Source organism: Amia ocellicauda, chromosome 2 (assembly GCF_036373705.1).
Source record: "Amia ocellicauda isolate fAmiCal2 chromosome 2, fAmiCal2.hap1, whole genome shotgun sequence".
NCBI classification, from domain to species: Eukaryota; Metazoa; Chordata; class Actinopteri; order Amiiformes; family Amiidae; genus Amia; species Amia ocellicauda.
The window spans coordinates 18319697-18338237 of NC_089851.1; the positions used below are offsets into that span (position 1 = coordinate 18319697).

An 18541-nucleotide genomic window follows, 5' to 3' on the forward strand; every position below is an offset into this window, starting at 1 on the left:
AATGAAACAAAATAATGAACTCAATGGGGTAAATAATGCATTACAACTTGAAAAGTACCAAATGTGGTCTCAAAAGGGCATTATACGTAGTTTAAGATGACTATAGTGTTACATGATTGCATTCATTACAATTACTTATCACTATGTTTTCTGATTTTATACTCTTTTACCATTGTTTCTTGTACACTATGTACTTTATATACATTATAAAAATGTCAGCAGAAACCTGGTTATTTCATTCAATCAACCACAACAACTTCCAAACACACACAGTGCTGTTCAAACTTTACAAGCTTAAAATGGGTTTTATCAATTAAAATACCAATGATTCAGAAGGAAGCAATTTAATTAACCAGTCAAATTCACGATACTTCCAATTAAAACAGTTAGATGGCAGAATCTACTATTTACTACATTCTTTACTTGCAGTCTCTCGCACTGGAATGTCAATTTGTTTCTCAAAATAGTAGCATACTAACTTTTGAAACCAAAGGATTTATTTCAGAAAATGCTTTAGTTCAACTAATATTTAGGGAATATATATATATATATATATATATATATATATATATATATATATATATATATATATATATATATATATATATATATACACACACACACATACACACACACATGAGGAATTAAAAATCATATGAAAATAGAGATACAGCTGTATTAAACATCTACAAATATACTTTCTAAAATGTAATTCTTCCATTATGTCCACTATTTTAAGTTATTACATTCCCTTTACTTTTCAGGTGAATTTTGAATTATTTCCTTGGATAGCAATATGTCCTATTCAAGAGCTTGCTTCCTATGTTAACTAAGATTGTCCAACGTCCTATCATGGCCCTTCTATTCACTTTAAAAGAGGCATATTTTTAAAAACCAAGCCATTTTATCTCTGACTCAGATCAAACATATTTCTCCACCTTTCTGCCATCAAAACCTGATTTGTTATTATTTTTCTTTTGGGTGAGGTGTTAGTTACACCTTGGCTACAGATATGATAATATAGTATCAAGGATAGTTTAAACTCATAAAACTAATTCTCAGCACTGCTATATCCTATAGGCATGATTAAGATTATTATATAGGCAGTATCATCACTGATATATGCATTGGTAGATGTATTAGGGCTGTTAGCAGTCCAGCTATTCAGATACATTTTTCTTTTAAGCTTTTCTCTCTCACATCAATTACACATGGTTTTGTTCTTTTGCAGTTTCTGCTGCTATATGCATAGATACTGCTTAATTAACTTTAGAGTCATCATTTAAAGGCATATAAGCCTTATTACAGAAAGGCAAAACTTGTATTACATGTAGGAAAATGCTTTTGTCAATCTGAGATCCCTGCAATAACTGATATTATATATTCATTTACTTATTTGAATGAATATTATGGGATGTTTCAGGGAATTTAAGGACTTGTGGAATATCAAATCTCAAACACAGAAAACATTAACAGTATGTGAATATGTAATTACTCTGATACAAGTTTCTATGATATGAAATATTGTGTGATGACACCACCTATACATTAACCAATCACAAAAGCACATGCATACACAAACACACACTACGTGACTGCAGGTAGGCCAAACCACAGTTTTGCATCTTTCTGCACATTCTCCCAAATGTTCATAGTGGGATTAGCTTTTGTATCTGTATATTCCTAACAAAAAACAATTCTCTCTCTCTCTCTCCATATACATTTACACACACATATATGCACAGAGACAAGACAATAGTCAGTAGACATCAAATTTTGGAAATTATAGTAGTTCAACCTAGTGACCAGGCCAGGGGAGGAAAGTTAATGCCCAGACTTTGTTTTAATCTTTGTAGTGTTGCAGTTTCAGTTAGAGTGGAGTCAGTGAGAGCAGGGTCACTGTTTTCCACAACACACTGATCTCTTTGCTGTGGACTAGCATGGACAGGTATGAAACCTTCTGGAAGGATTTTACTGTATTAGGTGGAAGGTAGTTGTTTCACAGACCACCGTCTGTGACCATCTGGTTGCCTAAAATACCCATTCCTGTCCTCAAAAACAACCTCATCATAACATGAGTTATTCTTCACTGGGAACCCCTCTTACAAATGTATGAAGCATGCAAGTCATGGTTGCCATGTGTATGGCAAAAGGAGGACACCAAAACCCCAGTCATTTTGTACTTAAAAACTGGGTGTCTATTAACTAATATTTTATCTCTGTATACATACATTAAAATAAGTATAGCAATCACATTATTTCTACTAAACTATCATATATACTTTTTTAAAGTTAAGTGTTTGAGAGGAAACTGAGCAGCATCATATATAATAACAAATTGGAAACAATGAGGAACACTCTACTTGGTTATCTTACAGACACAATTTTTGTTTGTTTTGGTTTTGAAGAGGCTTACCAAGTAAAATTGTTACACACAGGGCACAAAACTGGCTAAAGCTATTTTAAAATATCACTGAACTTCTCAGGATTTAATCTTTAAAACTGTGAAGCGTGAAGTGCATTTAGACCACACTAAAATTCAAAGTGCTATATCAGATAACAGTAAAACATATATATATATATTAAACTAATTTTCTACAGCACAAAGCTACTGCAAAGCAAGGAAGCTGATGGAGATGAGGGTTTAGATTAATTGATCAGTTTTAAATGAATTCATAAATTTATCAATGTTCTCACTGCAATCACATTCCTAATGGGTAGTTTTATAGGAAACCTCTCCAAATCCCAAAATACTAACAAAATAAAAATAAAAAAACAACTCCTCCCCCCCCCACACACAAAAGAAACCCCAACAACAAACAAAACAAAATAAAAACAATGTAATTTACCTTACAAATGTCTCCCTCTTAAGAAAATGGTAGTGGTGGCTTCTCAGAATTACAGCCTTTAAAATGGTGTTTAGGTGACATTTTAAAGTCTAAATATGTTAGGATAATGTAGAACAGCATTCATGAGTTGTACCGAAAGCCAGACCATATTTCTATCAAAGGAGATTTTATGTACAGATATATTTAAAAATGTGTTACTGGCTTTAAAAATATATAACATTTCTCAAAACTGTTTGGCGGATAAATTAGCTTTTTATCTGGCAAGGAGCCCAATTCTATCACTGAAAAGCTTGATGAAATCGAGGCAGGGTGGTAGTTGTGCTTAAATTGGATGTAAAGGATGAAGACAGCCCATGGAGAGGGCCGATTCCTACACCACTCCCAGGATCTTGAGACTCCTGGGCTTGTGAGGGCAACTGGGACAGAGCCAGAGCTTCCTCCTGGGTGTAATTGATTCCCAGGCCTCCTAATGAAATAGACTGGTTATATGGAGGCCCATTTAAAGGCAGGAAGTTAAAGAGTTGAGAGAAGTCTAAGGAAGAGGAATTAAGAGATTCACTGACAGGGGCAGAGCCAGACATTTTTGTTAGGGAAACATCACTAGGTGGTTCATCCAGTGCCCCTACCTGGGGCTCCAAGTCTAATTTTGAAGCCGAGCCTTGAGTATCCTGTGATGAAGATGGCATATTGCCTTGTAATTCCATTAAATAACTCTCAATTTCTCCCTTTAATGGCTGTTCTTTTTCCGGCATAGAATGAGCATATGAGGTAGAACCGAGCTGGTATTTTAAAGAAAACTGATGGGAAGGGTGGACAGCAGATTCCATGTCAAGAGGGCATGTCATTCCTAAGGGTAAGGTTGTGGAAACCATTTGGTGTTGAGGTCCACTGCTCTGCATGGACTGGATCTGAGTGTTGTAGATGTTTAGCTGCAAAGTGTTGGCAAATGGCTTGGAGGCAAGTTCACTGGAAGATATTGACATCATTGAATGGAGTTCGTCTTTGATCGGCACACTCAGGTTACAGGAGAAGGGATCTAAGAGGTCCATTGGTTCCGTTTTTACCTTAAGCAGTTCTTGTGTGTGGCTCTTCTTCATGTGGCGGGTTAGGTGGTCCTTCCGGCCAAATCTCTGCGCACAGTACTGACAGAGAAAGTCCTTCCTCCCAGTGTGTACCACCATGTGCCTACGAACGTCCTTACGGGTATAAAAGCGTCGGTCACAGTGTTCACACTGGTGCTTCTTTTCTTTGGTCCCACCTGAAGATTTACTGGCGTGGGTCTTCAAATGCTCCAGTAACACCCCTGTGCTTCCAAACGTTTGCAAACAGACCTTGCAGGTGAGGTCGCCATTGTTTGCAGCATGTAAGGCTAAATGACGCTTGAAGCCAAGTTTTGTATTGTAATTCTTGCCACATTCTTCACACTTAAATGCCTCTTTGTTTGGATCATGAGTATGAAGGTGATTCTTTAGGTGATCCTTGCGGTGAAACATTTTCTCACAATAATTACACTTGTGGGTTTTCTCAGGAGAATGAGTAGCCATATGCCTTTAAACACAGATATATTCTGTAAGCAGTTATCATTGAGCAATTATTCATTTATTGTTAATTAAAAAATATATGCAATGTGGATTTACTTCAGAATAGATAGCCATGCCTATTATAAATCAGTCTGCTTAAAATTAAAATTGCTAATGAAAACAGTACACACCAGCTTTAGCTAGAATCAATTTAAAGTACCAATGTAAGGGCTTACTTAATCAACATCCCATGTGTTAGCATAAACAATGTAAATAATTTGAGAGTAGTTGTGCCTTTAAACTGTCTAAAAGGCAAAACAAATCCCAAATGTTCCTACAGCTTAAAATTAATCAAATTCCATGCCCTGTTCTATACACAATCAATTAATTAATCCATTAATGGCATACATTAAGCAATTATACTTAAAGTCAACTACTAGATGATTAAATGGTACTTTTATGCAGGCTGAGCAATCACGTACTTCAGAGATTCACAATTCATAGCATCCTATCGATCAACTTAAACAAAAGGTAACCTACTCATCACATTTTATGAGACTATCATATTTATAGGGCTAGATTGTGGTATATATGCTTATCAAACTTGAATTATTGTAGTTGAGCTTCAAAGGGAATGCAGTACCTTAGCAGCTTGTACTTAGAAACAAAGGCCTTGGTGCAGTCTTGGTGAGAGCACTGGTATGGTCTTTCTCCTGTGTGAGAGTAAGAATGCACCTTCAATTTCTCAACACTGTTAAAGGCCTTATCACACAGCTGGCACGGAAAGTTTTTCCTGGGTTTGCTTTCACCTCTCTTACGTTTCCCTGTGGCAGAAGGGACCTTCTGGGTATCCTTAACATCTGCTAAATCCCCAGGTATTACCGTGGCCATTGCAGCCTAAGGCAGGCCTTTACGTTGGACAATATTACTATGCCCAACTATTCTTAATGGTTTTGGTTTGGGAAAACTCTCCAGTTTCATGTGGTCAATACGGTGAAGACTGGGGGCCTGGAGGAGAAAAAAAAAGAGACAGAAGAATACATCTTTAAATGCTAATTAAAGGAGAATAAACATATAAGAAATGAAATGGTTTAAATAATTGTGCTGAATCAGTGCTGATTTTTGAGTCATCGCTCCCAAACTGAGTTGGTCACTTTTAATGCAACTGTTCCTACTCTGTGATGTTTTTCCACATTGGACACAGCTGGCTTAGAGCAAAGTGTTTATGAAAGATTTTACATGCAGATGCTGTGATCGTGTTACAGCTACTTTGAAAGGAGTTTAATCTTTTGGATAGTTTTTCAGTTAACCCCTCACCATTGCAAATACTGCTGGTTTTTACATTAGAAGAACCTGCATCTCGCAGTTTTCTTCTTTCATCCCCCACACCAGAAATGACCCTGAATTGTAAATTGTTATTTTATGTTAACTTTATTTGATTACATTACACCGTGTAACAATTTTTTTTTTGTTCCGGGTAGTAAGTGTTATTTCCTAATTGCTTATGCCTCAAAAGTATAGAAAATGGCTATTATTCCCCACAAACTTTGCTTTTGTGACCAGAACAGTGAAATTTTGAAATGTACCTATTTCCAATGAGAAAACGGGCGAATCGGTGTCTTTTCGTTCACATAAAGTCAGAAAAAAACAACACATGAATCCAAATTAACATGTATTTATATTAAAGTAATACAAAAATGACTACAAAAGATTTAGAAGTGAGTAGTTTTTTAGATTTATGATTATACTGTATTTGGATTTTTTGTATTACTTTAATATAAATACATGTTAATTTGGATTCATGTGTTGTTTTTTTCTGACTTTATGTGAACGAAAAGACACAAATTCGCCCGTTTTCTCATTGGAAATAGGTACATTTCAAAATATTATTGTCCTGGTCACAAAAGCAAAGTTGTGGGGAATAGCAGCCATTTTCTATACTTTTGAGGCATAAGCAATTAGGAAATAACACTTACTACCCAGGAACAAAAATTCAGTTACATAGTGTTATTGTTTGAGTGTTTGCTCTGCTCAATGTTTGAATTTGTGGTCAAATAATTTGAAATGTAACCTATCAGCTATTAAAAATCCCATGTTTATGGGTATTGGTATATAAAAAAAAATAAAGTTCAATTTTAAAGACAGACATATTTAATTGAAATAGCTGTTGAAAAATCCAACTAATCACTGAGGATAAAAACAGTTGCTCATAATGTTTAGCTCAATTGAAATGATCAACCAAAACTGTATCTGTAGTACCATTTGTTTGAGCCACACCTGATGGTAGAACAATGAATGCTTCTTTGATCCGTTAACCAGTTCATCTAAAAATCCTTGATGGTGACCAGAAAGTAATACTTCCCATGTTTGGAAATCTATAAAAAAATGAAAACAAAAACAAATACAATATTAATACCTTGGTAAAGTTTGATTAGATTCCTACAAAACATTTGTTTGCAGTTCCATCATGACTGTGTCTTACAAGTCAAAAAGTTAACAGGCAAGTTACCCCCACAAAACAGGTCTTTCATCAATGATTTCTTTGTTACTAATTAGTATTATATACAAAAAAACATTGAAGCAAAATAAATGATTGATTCAATGCCATTTTCTGCACTCATTCAGCCATGACGTAGCCTGTATTAGTACTCATCTGAAAAGCATACAATCATACATTCCTGGAGGGAGGCGGTGAATTCAATGTATAAAATTGTTTAAATTAAATTAATTAAATGCATTGGTGTATGCGTTTTCTCTTTGATTTAAAACTATACAGCACTTGTCAAAATGCCTCAATCTGTTATAATTTAAATACACACAAAGTTTATGGCATTAGCAGAATATATTCAATTCTTTGTACGATTTTTTTGTGTTGATCCCCACCCTAATATTACATTTTTTTAATTTTTTTTATAAAGTTAAGTGTACTTGCAGTGCAACATTCCTTTACAGTTCAGCCTGTTTTAGTCTATGCTGATTTGATTTAAATGTTTGTGGATCCCTCATTCTAGAAATGAGAAAAATCTGCAGCTCCACATCATACATGAACTATGCTGCTGCAGGCATTAAAATCTTTTGTATTTGGATCTTAACAATACGTTAGAGGTTAGCAAAAGTCTACTTGATCAGGTCCTTCTTATTGAAAAAGGAGAAACGACACTCACAGATCCATTCCCTTAACCTAACAGGACAAAGACCGCATATCCAATTATTATATACCACACATATGAAGATTCTGATTTCTAAGTGTTGCATTCCAGAATGAAATACCTTGCATGAAATCCTCCCCTTTCAAAAAATTGCTTCATTATAATTTGAACATAAGAATACATTACTAATGCTCAAACACTGGAATATGTTGGCTCAAAGCATGAACATCACCAAGCTACAACAGTTTATATGTGTATGTGTGTGTGTGTGTGTGTGTGTGTGTGTGTGTGTGTATGAGAGAGAGTAGACAGAGACATTAAGCTTAAATCCTGTTGCACATACTGACAATTACTTTGTGATCATACCAGCAGATGTAACATTGTTTTGAGCACTTTTGAACTCTTATACTTGCATAGTAATTGTTATGATTTTTTTATTAGTCCTATTTCCAAAATTTACAGAAGAAAAAAACAGCATATATTCTGATCATATAATGAATATAAAACTTAACTCCTCATGAAAACCAATATATAAACTTCAAATGTTGTCAAAAGATTGTTTCCACTAGATATGACAGTGATGTATAGGTGAACGCTATCCAAATTAAACAGTACACTTTACATGATCAATTTACTATTACTTGAACTTCAGAATAATCAACACAGTTGAACTGTCAAACATCTGATTTTCCTTTCAGAAAAAAACAGTTGTAAAAATCTTTAGGCAATACTACACTACTTGGATAATGCATAATGGTCCAAAAACAAAAAACAAAAAAACAGCTTTATGTATTTAATTGTAAACTGTAAAATAATTGGTAAAGGTATAGTTTATTCCTTATTTTCTACAGATTTTAGTAGGGTTAATAATGCAGTAAAAAAATCAGTGAAAATGCTTAGCAATATTATATTAGTTATAAAACTTAAACTGCAGAATATTAGCCTCAAGAATAGTACAATTTAATGTTTTAATAAAAAAAAAGTTAAAGATCATGGTCTCACTTCTCTACCTTAAAAAAAAAAAATCTATATAAAAATAATGCTTCTATAGAATAAAATGTCAGGAACAGCTTAATGTTAAACATACATTTTAGAATTTTGTCTGAATACACTAAACTGTTAATTGATAGTCAAAAACAGTTAATAAAACTGAAGTTAATAAAAATGAAGACAGAATTCCAAATACCATTTGAACAGCTAAATATATTTGTAATGATATTTTACACTTTTTAAAATGAAAAATCAAGAGTGATTTTATTATTCAATATAAAATATTACTCTGAAGCAAAGGAAGACCTCTTTAAACTTGCCAAAATATTAACACAATACAATTATTATTTAGAGTAGAATATTAACAGCAGCAGAACACACTAGACATGTTAAGCACTTAATTCTTCAAAAACTCTTGATTTGTTTTGTTTCTGTACAGTAATTTAATTATTTAGTTAGGTATTTTAATAAATTAAAATATGAATCTTTATATCATTTAGAACCAATTAAAAATGAGTGTGAAACTTAGTTTAATCAAAGTGCAAATATAATGTTTCTTAATATGAAAACCACATTAAATAACAAAAGCTATTAAGACAATAATAATTGTAATACAAGTGATTAATCCATAAAGTGAAGCAAAATTATAAACAAACTGCAACTTTTAGCAATCAATTATCCAGAACAACTGATGCATAAAGAACACTGATGGTTTTAATGCTTTAGTCTACAATTTCAAATTATAATGTTGTCAATATCTAAAAACTGTTCAGGATATTCAATCTTAGCATTCTTGCTTAGTTTAAGTAGCAAAAACAAACATTTTTTTAGGTTATATAAGTATGTATGTATATGTGCATGTAAATATGTATTTTGTGATTTATGCATTTATTCTATGAAAGTTCCAATAAGTGGAGTAGAATTATTTATAGTTTTGAAGTGATAAGGTACTAATAAAAAGACAGTGATAGGAATATTCACCTCATTCCTAAAAAGCCTGGCACCCACTAAAACCAACCTTGGTTACAGTAATTCTCTAAGATCCATTTTAACCAGCTCTTATCAATATAAATAAGCATCATACAAATATGAACTGACTACAGTACAGTATGATCTGTTGAACAAAAACAGCTTCTACTGTAGTCATCTCTGGAGTGATATTTGACAGATGCCAATGCCTTTCGTGGATTGCTTTCCAATATTGCAATTACACCAGTCTATCCAAAATATGTCAGATGATGTGACACTTCATTCTAACCAAGCTTTTGAACCACCCACCTCAGCAGAAACTGTTTTGTCATCCAAATGGAAGAATGTTCATAATACTCACATAAGCTAATTTTATGGAAAATGTTTTGTGGCTGGAAACCATGAATGTATAATGGCACAACAAATAAGTGCTCCAATAAAGTTAAGAAGTGAAGTGGTAATAATAATTTCATATTTTTCTGACAACAAATGGAAAGGAAAAAAAAAAAAAGTTTCTCTCTACACAAGCCAAATTTCATACAATGTGACCGAGGAGAGAGAAGCTCATTGGTTACTTCATTGGAGAAAACTAACTTTTCACCACCGGATAATGAAATCCATGCCTTTTGCTGTATATTAGACAATTTGGAAGAGCATACAAGTTCAACAGAAAGGTGCTGAAATATTGTTATATTGTTACATAAAATCTTGCCTAGAATTCCAAGATCACAAGAGATGGATTTAACTAACACTTCAAATTTGCTAAACAAGTTTCTAGACATGTTCAAATGAAATATTCCCTCTTCATAAAAACACTGATGATTCCATACAGAACAAAACAATAATAGAAAAATATTTCAAATGAAAAACAGAATTTGGTTCTTTTAAGAACACTCAAGATCCTAGATTATTAGTTAACAAAATAAGGTAAAATGCTTAGTTTTAAATTATTACAAGGAATGGTCCAGGGAAAAATGTAAAACAATTAAAAATAAAACAGTTGTTTTGTGTTCCTTATTACTCACAATACAACCCAGTTACTTCAAATTTAAACTTTACATTGAAAATTCAAATACAAGAAAGAAAAACAGCTCCAGATCAGGAGATCACAAAATGAAATGGTAGGGCTGTCAATGTCTAAAATCAGAGTTGTCTTTACAAATGTATAGTAGCTGACTACATATGTATTTAGTCACCAGAGTCTGCAGCTCAAAATTAGCCCAGTGAAGACCTGTGTTAATTTAAATAATTCTATTAACTACAGTTAAAATTAGTTGTCACTCATCTTTACTCAATACTCAATTGTTTTACTCACAGAATGTGTACTTTATACTGGCAATACAGAATTTAAACCTCAACAAAAAGACAGTCTAAAACATATTAATATTAACTACATCAAAAATGTACACTGTATAAAACAGATTGATGACAATGAAGAAAAAGATCTTACACAATTTAACCAATGATCATATTCAACTGTTAAGAGAGATTTACATACATTTGAAGTGATTTCAGTTTTAAATGATTAATTACTGTCAAACAAATGTATGTTTTATAGTGTTTAATTTCATTGCTAAGAAATACAAAAAATGCATAAACGTTTTGAATAAATGTTTCAATTAAAACATCTAAATAGTCATCATCATCATGAGCTTAGACATTCATGTAGGCTACTAATTTATAATAAAAAATAATAATTTAAAGTAATAAGTTTAATAAGTAATTAGACCTAAAAGTCAAAAGAGTAATGTGCGTGTGTATATTTATACACATGTATAATCAAACACATTTCGTTGAGTTACTAAGTCTTTGTCAACAGAACATGATTATGAACTTTGTTAATAATTAGGAAAGATAAACTGTAGTAATTCTCAAATAAATTATGAGAAATAAATTGACCAAAACATAAATTTATGTTGCAGTCAACATAGTTTGATATTCCTTATTTTTTTAATTGGTTATTTAATTATTTATTTTTATTATGCAATTATTTAACATAAAAGCCATATACTGTTGCATGAGTAAAAACCATTTGCAAACATTTGTTTATACTACTAATAATAATCATCATAATAAAAGTACAATTTTTCTTTAGGTCTATTTCCAAATATTTATTCACAGTCTTGAAGAACAACTTTTATTTCCCATACAGTGTTAAAAAAGATCTTCTATACATATCTCATAAAATCATTCCTAGATCAAGGTAATATTAACATCACACAAAGACAAACAGAACAAAATAGTAAAAAAAAAAAAGTACTAAATTACCCAGTATACAGTTGATCTTTTCTCCAATGCTCACACTAATGTGTTATACAATGAATGATGTATTACTGACATTAAAAAATCAGGATGAACTACAGAATACTGAAACAAATTACATCTAATTAAACAAAGTCATATTAAATCATGTGTATGTAAATGACAGTTATAGCACTCTAAATAAATCATAAATTTAACTTTGCAGTATAACAAAAATGTGAATGCAGTAACCATAACATTATATTGTCTGGAGGCATTTTCAATCAGACACTTATTTAAAATGATAAAATAATTCCAATATATTCAAAAGAAAAGCTATACTGATTACAAATCAAAGACAATATTATACAGATTAGTTTTTATACTAAGCTATGTTAACGTTTCAACTTCTGAAAATATCTTACATTAAATAAAATATCTATACATGAATTAAGTTCAGACATACTGAGAGTGATGACATAGCATGTATATACATGTAATACCCAGAGAGTTTGGAAAAAACACACTTTAGAATTAAAACACAGGCCTATGAAATTTCTGATAGAGGTCCCTTCTGAATACTCCCTTAAAAGAGCTTCAAACGTCCTCTACAATTGCAAGACTGTGAAGTATCTGCCTAAAAAGTATACCTTGAAAATCCTTCAAGAAAAACCTTCAAGTCTGTTCCATCTGTATGCAACCTGCACACCTACAGCCTTGACAATGCACAAGTGAGATGACTGACTAGTAAAACTGTAACACAAAAAATGTTGCTGTCTCTTTAAGATGCGAAACACTGCTTGTTCCCACGTGAAACCAACATCAGCAGCACTTATTAAAAGTATTGAAAACAAAACCATATAGAAAAATACTCCTGGCATGCCACAGAAAACCAAATGCACAGCAAACAGCAAACACCAAGTCAAGCAGAAATAATACATATGCATACATTGGTGGTGGAAAGCATGCATAAAGAGCATGCAGCCAGGAGCATCGTGTCATGCAATGCATAGCAATTCCATCTACACATAAATAACCTTTAAATATGACAATCTACTACATCCATGTACATTACACATAGATAACTCGTCTTTTCCCCCTGAACTGAACTATCCTAACTATATTCTGCAACTACAAATGAATCAAAGCAATCTAATAAATGGGGGGAAAATAAAATCCAAATGTGCAGGTTTAACACCAGAACACAAACAACTGGACCACTCTTAGGTAACAACCTTTCTATTTTAGTCCATGCAAAAAACAAAGCAGTATATTTAAAACACCTTTTATTTATTTTCGCGTCTTTGTTGATCAAAAAATCATAAAAGAATAGACTTGGGATGAAGTTGCCTATTGGAGAGGGAAAAAGACACTAACTAACACAGTGCTATATTTTGTGGCTCTTAGTGAGCTCCTGGAGATACCTTATGACAGAAAAACAATTAAGATCTACACATCTGAAGGCAAATGTTTAGCCTAATTAGTTTCCCTTCAGTTCTCCCTCCATTTTGGTTGTTTATGATATTGACAAGCAACTTCTCCTCTTATTCGTTCTTACTGTTTTAACATAGTGATGGCAGGGCTGCTTGTCTTCAAATATGACACATTTGCAACTTTGGAGCACAATAATCCATATAAATACAAGTAACCACTTTATTAAAATTAAAGTGCATAAACCCAATTCCTTGCCAAAAATTAAGAAAATACCAACTTGTTTCCATCGATAAGTGTACTGCATACACGTTTTTTTCCTGCACACATACATGTCAAAATTGGGATACTATGCACGCAACATGCATTTTTAAATATTTTTTCCCAATAATTTTGTTTGCACTCCCCGTCGGATGTCTTCCAGGCACTGTTGTGATTATATTAAGGAAAACTATTGTTTTTAAATAACTTTCCCAAACTTTTCGCAAGTTTTCACTACTCCACTATGCTCCCCTGATGCTTGATTTATATTTGTGTGTAACCTGACATGACACCAAATAATTACATAATTTCTGCAATTTTTTATTCTTTTTTTAGGTCTTCCTTTGCCTTTCTCTGAGGTCCCAAACAGGGGGCTGATTAACACAAACTTTTTTTTTCCCCTTGCTCACCCCTCTCCCATAATTTAAATAACCCAGATATTTTAATTCAAGAAGGAGGTAACAATTTACTAAATTTGCGTCAAACTCACCGCGGGAGCCTTAACATCCTTTCTACGGTCTTTTTCTTGACTTTGAACTATTTTCCGAATTTTTAATAATTTTTTTCTCATATTTTTTGCTGGACGCGGCGGGCCTGAAAATTGTTTGCTTTCCCCTCTTTCCAGCAGCCATTGTGTATGCGCTGCGGCTCAGCCAAGCTTGGGCTTTTGGCCACGCCCACTCCCTGCTCCAGCTAGTTCTCCATTCCGATTCGCCGAGTGGCCTGTCACTCTCAGATGTCTCGGGTTTAATTGCGAGTGATTGGCCACTTCTCCACGGGTTGAAGTTTTTAACTGGCCAGCAGGATTGTCAATCCAAAATAATTTGTCTGCGTTGGTAGGCGGGGAAAGGCGGGCTAAACTGGAAATCTGGCTGCTCCTATTGGTTAAAGACTCTGTCGCTCACACTAATGGCTGTCAGTCTTCGGCTTCTCGCAAATGCGGTTGGTGGGAGGGCCTGTCAATACACAACAGGGCACAGCGAGCTGGAAGTTGGAGTGTGCTGTGTTGGTAAATGACGTCCTGAGACTGGTTTGAACGTGAGTATTACTGCAGATACGGAAAGGAAACGATCATGGGAAGTAGATAACCCATTGCTGTTTAGCGAAGTGTAGTGCAAATGATTGTTCTCTTCGTGCTGATATGTGTGAGTTGTGTTTGCACGGTTTCCCAGCGTTGCGATTTTGCTGTCAACCAAACCTGAGTTGCCTGAGTGCATGAATGGACTCCGCTACTATATTGTCTTCTTAAACGATCCGGGTTTTAAAATACAGTGGACGTCTTCAGATTATCGATGGGATTGATTTGAGCTGATTTTGTCTGAATGCGTTTAAAAGTATTATTATGACGTCGCTAAAGAAGAGGATGCACCGGCACAGTGGGTTACCGGACTGAAGGTCATGCATCAGTAAGGGAACAGTAACAACTGTTTGGTTTCTCTTATCCACAGTGTGACATATATATGCAACCCCTATTACATAACCATTGTCGCTTTACATGACTTCCTGGTGACCCACATGGTCTTCACTAATTTCCCCTCTCTTTATGTCATTGCTTAATAATGCTTACTCACTGTCCCCTTGAATAGAACTGTTTGCTCTTCATTGTTTTCAACTATTAAAAAAGTTAGGATTTGAAATGGCCACTGTTAACCAAGTGTTGCGTTTCAGATCTCCCCTTCTCTTCATGTCTGTTTTAATGACTGGAATATAAACATCTTGTGCAAAATCAGAATGGTTATTATAGTGTTATGTAGTACAGTATAATGCCCAGTTCTATATCTCTATTGTATTGTGTTAAGTCATTGTTTTCATAAACTAATAGGCTAATCCAGTGCAGAAAGCTGTGGGGAAAATATCGTGCACGAATAATAATGTAAGGCTAAGTCATTTGGAGTTAAGTTGGTGATATAAAGAGGGACTCTAATGACCTACAGCAGTGGTGGCTAACCCTGGTCCTGGAGAGCCGCAGGGTCTACAGGTTTTTGTTCTGTCCAGATCATTAACTGCTTAATTGAACCAGTTGTGGGGCTTGATTAGGCAAAATGTACTTGAGTTCAAGGTATCCAATGATTGGTGATTTAGAGAGACCTGGAAAACCTGTAGGATTGCATCTCTCCAGGGACAGGGTTAGCCACCCCTAGCCTACAGGATTGTGGATCTTCGGGAACAATCATGTAATACTGGCACCGTCCTCAGCCTGTGCATAAGGAGACCCCTTTTAAAAATGCATTGGTGATTCACATTTTAAACTGCTATGAAAACAGAATGGTTATAAGACACTTATTGGGTTTTATACTGATACAATATTAAACGCAATACCACAGTGAACAACTTGTCAGTCGGTGCTTCTTAGTTGATCATTTCAAAATACTTGGCTGCTGAATTGTGGTTTGTCTCAAGTAGAAGCTGTGTATCTGTACATCATTTATTTTGGACTTGCTAAAGAATTACAAGAAATTTCAGATTTTAAAGTGACTGAAGCCAATCCTTGTTTTACTTTAATAGAGATGGTATGAACTCTGAAACATCAGTTTAACAGTATGAACTAGAAACTTGTCAGTTATCCCTGAATGATATCTAGTCACATCATGCAGGACCAAATTTGATGGATGGAACAGCATTGTTTCTAGAATAAATTACATAATTGACTGGACTCTTTTTAGCCATAACTTTATATTTGGTCAGTAAATTACTTTCTGAAGTTGGTAATACGAGCAACACTTGCTGTCCAAAACTGAATGTCCACTGACGTGACACTGTCATACCAAGTCCTTTGCAGTGCCTGAGCCTGCGTCATGTGTTTCTGTACAAGAATTGACAGCTCTTCCAACTTTTGACACGTTTTGAAGACATTCTCCTTCCCAAGCAAAACATTTTGTGGTCTTATGAAACTAAAATGAAAAAGGCGCTTCCACCAAGGATGGACACTTAATATTGATTATATTTCAGTTTTGTAGTTTTAATATATAATTGTTTGGACAATAAAACCCTTTTTCCCCTTAACAGTGTTGAGTATGGTAGATAAGCCTCATTTAACATTACCATTTTTCCTGCTTACAAATAATACACATTTTATTAATTCTTATTTAATTGACTGTTAGGAATTAATGATTCATCTGCTTTAAAGTTGATTCATTGTTTTTTCAGGTTCAGAGGATGTCTTCAAAAGCACGGAAACTTAGAGACCAAGATATTAATCCTTGTTTAGAGGTAAACTGGGTATTCTGTGAATAGTTATCATCAGTAAATCAAATTTGATGCTTTTGAAAGTGATATAAATATAAATATATATATATATATATATATATATATATATATAGCTGTCAATACAAATTTGTGATTATTATATATATTTTTTGTTTTACCAAAGGAAACTGATGGTTCTAGAAAATGTTTAGATGCAAATAACTACGATAAAGCCATGTGCTCATCATACTTCCAACGATACAAAAACTGCAGATCATTTTGGGTAAGTATTTGCAATATGCTTTGTTTTTATATATGTTATACTATTATACTACTATACTGTTAAACTTGTATTAATTAACTAATAATTATATAGCCTACTCTCTACATTTCTGACAGTTTACATTTATTAGAAATTATGATAATTAAGTCAGTTTTCATATTACTGCTACAATGAAGAAATGGTGTGTAATATCAGGCATATTACATGTTTTCCTGTTGGATTGCATTACAGAGTTTGACTCCCAAATTGATTTTACATTCCATGTGCATTTTACGGCATATACAACGTTGTATATAATTTAAATTAGGTTTCATTTAGGGGTTGTTGCAGGTTAATAAAGTTCATTTAAACTAATGTGAGTCTGCCAGCTAGTCATGAGTAGACTACCACAGTCATAATTTTCATTTTGTTATAACTCAAAAATGCTCACCTGTTTCACAGCACAAAATAATGATCCAGAGAAGACGAGATGGTATTAAACCTGAGATGCCTGTTGCTGAAGAGAGACAGACAATTTTACAAGCAATAGGAGGGAAACCATACTAAAATTGTAACATCCTATAATTATAGTTTTGGTATTGAATTCTGTGAAGAAATTGCACTCTCAGTGACAGAATTGAGAATCCAAATCAATATGAATGCCTTGTTGTGGCAGTTCGAGGTTTCTTAGGAATATGGAACTCATTGTATATTGGTATTATCTGAATTGTGGCTAGGATGCAAATTGTGCATTATAAGAATGCAATAGATAATGTCTGTAAAGGAATTTAAGCAATGATGTAATATCACTTAAATAAAGAGGTTTTATAATTATGAATGTGAATGTTTATTCATCAGAGCTGTTAATCTATTTTATATTTTAGTTATTTTGGAATCGCTTCTCTCCTTATGTTTCTCACTGCTAAAGGACTAATGGTTTTGGTACTAATCAATTTCACTTTACAGTACAGCATTATTTGGCTGATCACAGAGGTACTTTTCAGATGTCATATGATGCAGAATAAAACTAATTACATTATATTGCTTAATATACCACCAGAATTAGATGTTAATCACATGTTTAAAGGGCACAAGAAGCATCTGCATCTTTTATATACCAGTGTAGTCAAATACTTACATTTGTTTTCTGATAAAATGGTAATCATGGAAGTCTAAAAACAAGTGCATATGGTTTTATGTAGTCACATCAGTACACAAGCAGTAATCAAACCATGAAGCTCCCAACATTTTAGAAGTAAAAACGTATGCAGTTTTTCTTTTATAAATATTTGTTTATATTGTTTGTTAAAATGCTTTTTTTTTTTTATATATACCCACACAGTATGAACTACTTTTCTGGTAATCCGTACCGAAGGATGAAAGTAGGGATAATCATTGATAATCATTTAAGAATTACAAAAGTGCAGAAGTACAATTACTAGAAAATATAAAGCATACATCATAGTTCAAAGAGGTAACGGACATAATGCAGTGAAGTCATAGGCATGGGAGAAATCACAGTAAAACAATCGGAAGGTATAACAATGTATAAGTAAGCAGGAACGTAAGGAAGCATAGTTCTATTAAGAGCAAAATGACAACAAGAGTGCTGAACAGCTCTGCAGAATAAGCAGCTATAGTAAAAGTACAGTTTGAACAGATGTGTCTCCAGTAATCACTCAG

At 33.6% G+C, this 18541-nt stretch overlaps 2 protein-coding genes across 4 annotated transcripts; one reads left to right on the forward strand and one right to left on the reverse strand.

Moving 5' to 3' along the window:
- Window positions 1-609: 609 nt before the first annotated feature.
- plag1 (pleiomorphic adenoma gene 1) lies at window positions 610-14040 on the reverse strand. 2 transcript variants are annotated; one of them, XM_066719877.1, is made up of 4 exons: window positions 13901-14040; window positions 6647-6744; window positions 5013-5377; window positions 610-4397 (listed from the first exon to the last, which is right to left on the reverse strand). In XM_066719877.1, the coding sequence occupies exons 3-4, from the start codon at window positions 5258-5260 to the stop codon at window positions 3128-3130; spliced, it is 1518 nt and encodes a 505-aa protein (XP_066575974.1). In that variant the 5' UTR covers window positions 5261-5377; window positions 6647-6744; window positions 13901-14040; the 3' UTR covers window positions 610-3127. The 2 variants fall into 2 exon arrangements, with proteins under 2 accessions (XP_066575974.1, XP_066575981.1); XM_066719884.1 differs by having other exon boundaries at window positions 6629-6744.
- A 303-nt stretch (window positions 14041-14343) lies between these two features.
- chchd7 (coiled-coil-helix-coiled-coil-helix domain containing 7) lies at window positions 14344-17692 on the forward strand. Of its 2 annotated transcripts, none has more exons than XM_066719897.1 (4): window positions 14344-14448; window positions 16558-16620; window positions 16781-16879; window positions 17321-17692. In XM_066719897.1, exons 2-4 carry the CDS (start codon window positions 16567-16569, stop codon window positions 17423-17425), a joined length of 258 nt encoding a protein of 85 aa, XP_066575994.1. In that variant the 5' UTR covers window positions 14344-14448; window positions 16558-16566; the 3' UTR covers window positions 17426-17692. The 2 variants fall into 2 exon arrangements, with proteins under 2 accessions (XP_066575994.1, XP_066576004.1); XM_066719907.1 differs by lacking the exon at window positions 14344-14448 and adding an exon at window positions 14478-14816.
- Window positions 17693-18541: the final 849 nt, after the last annotated feature.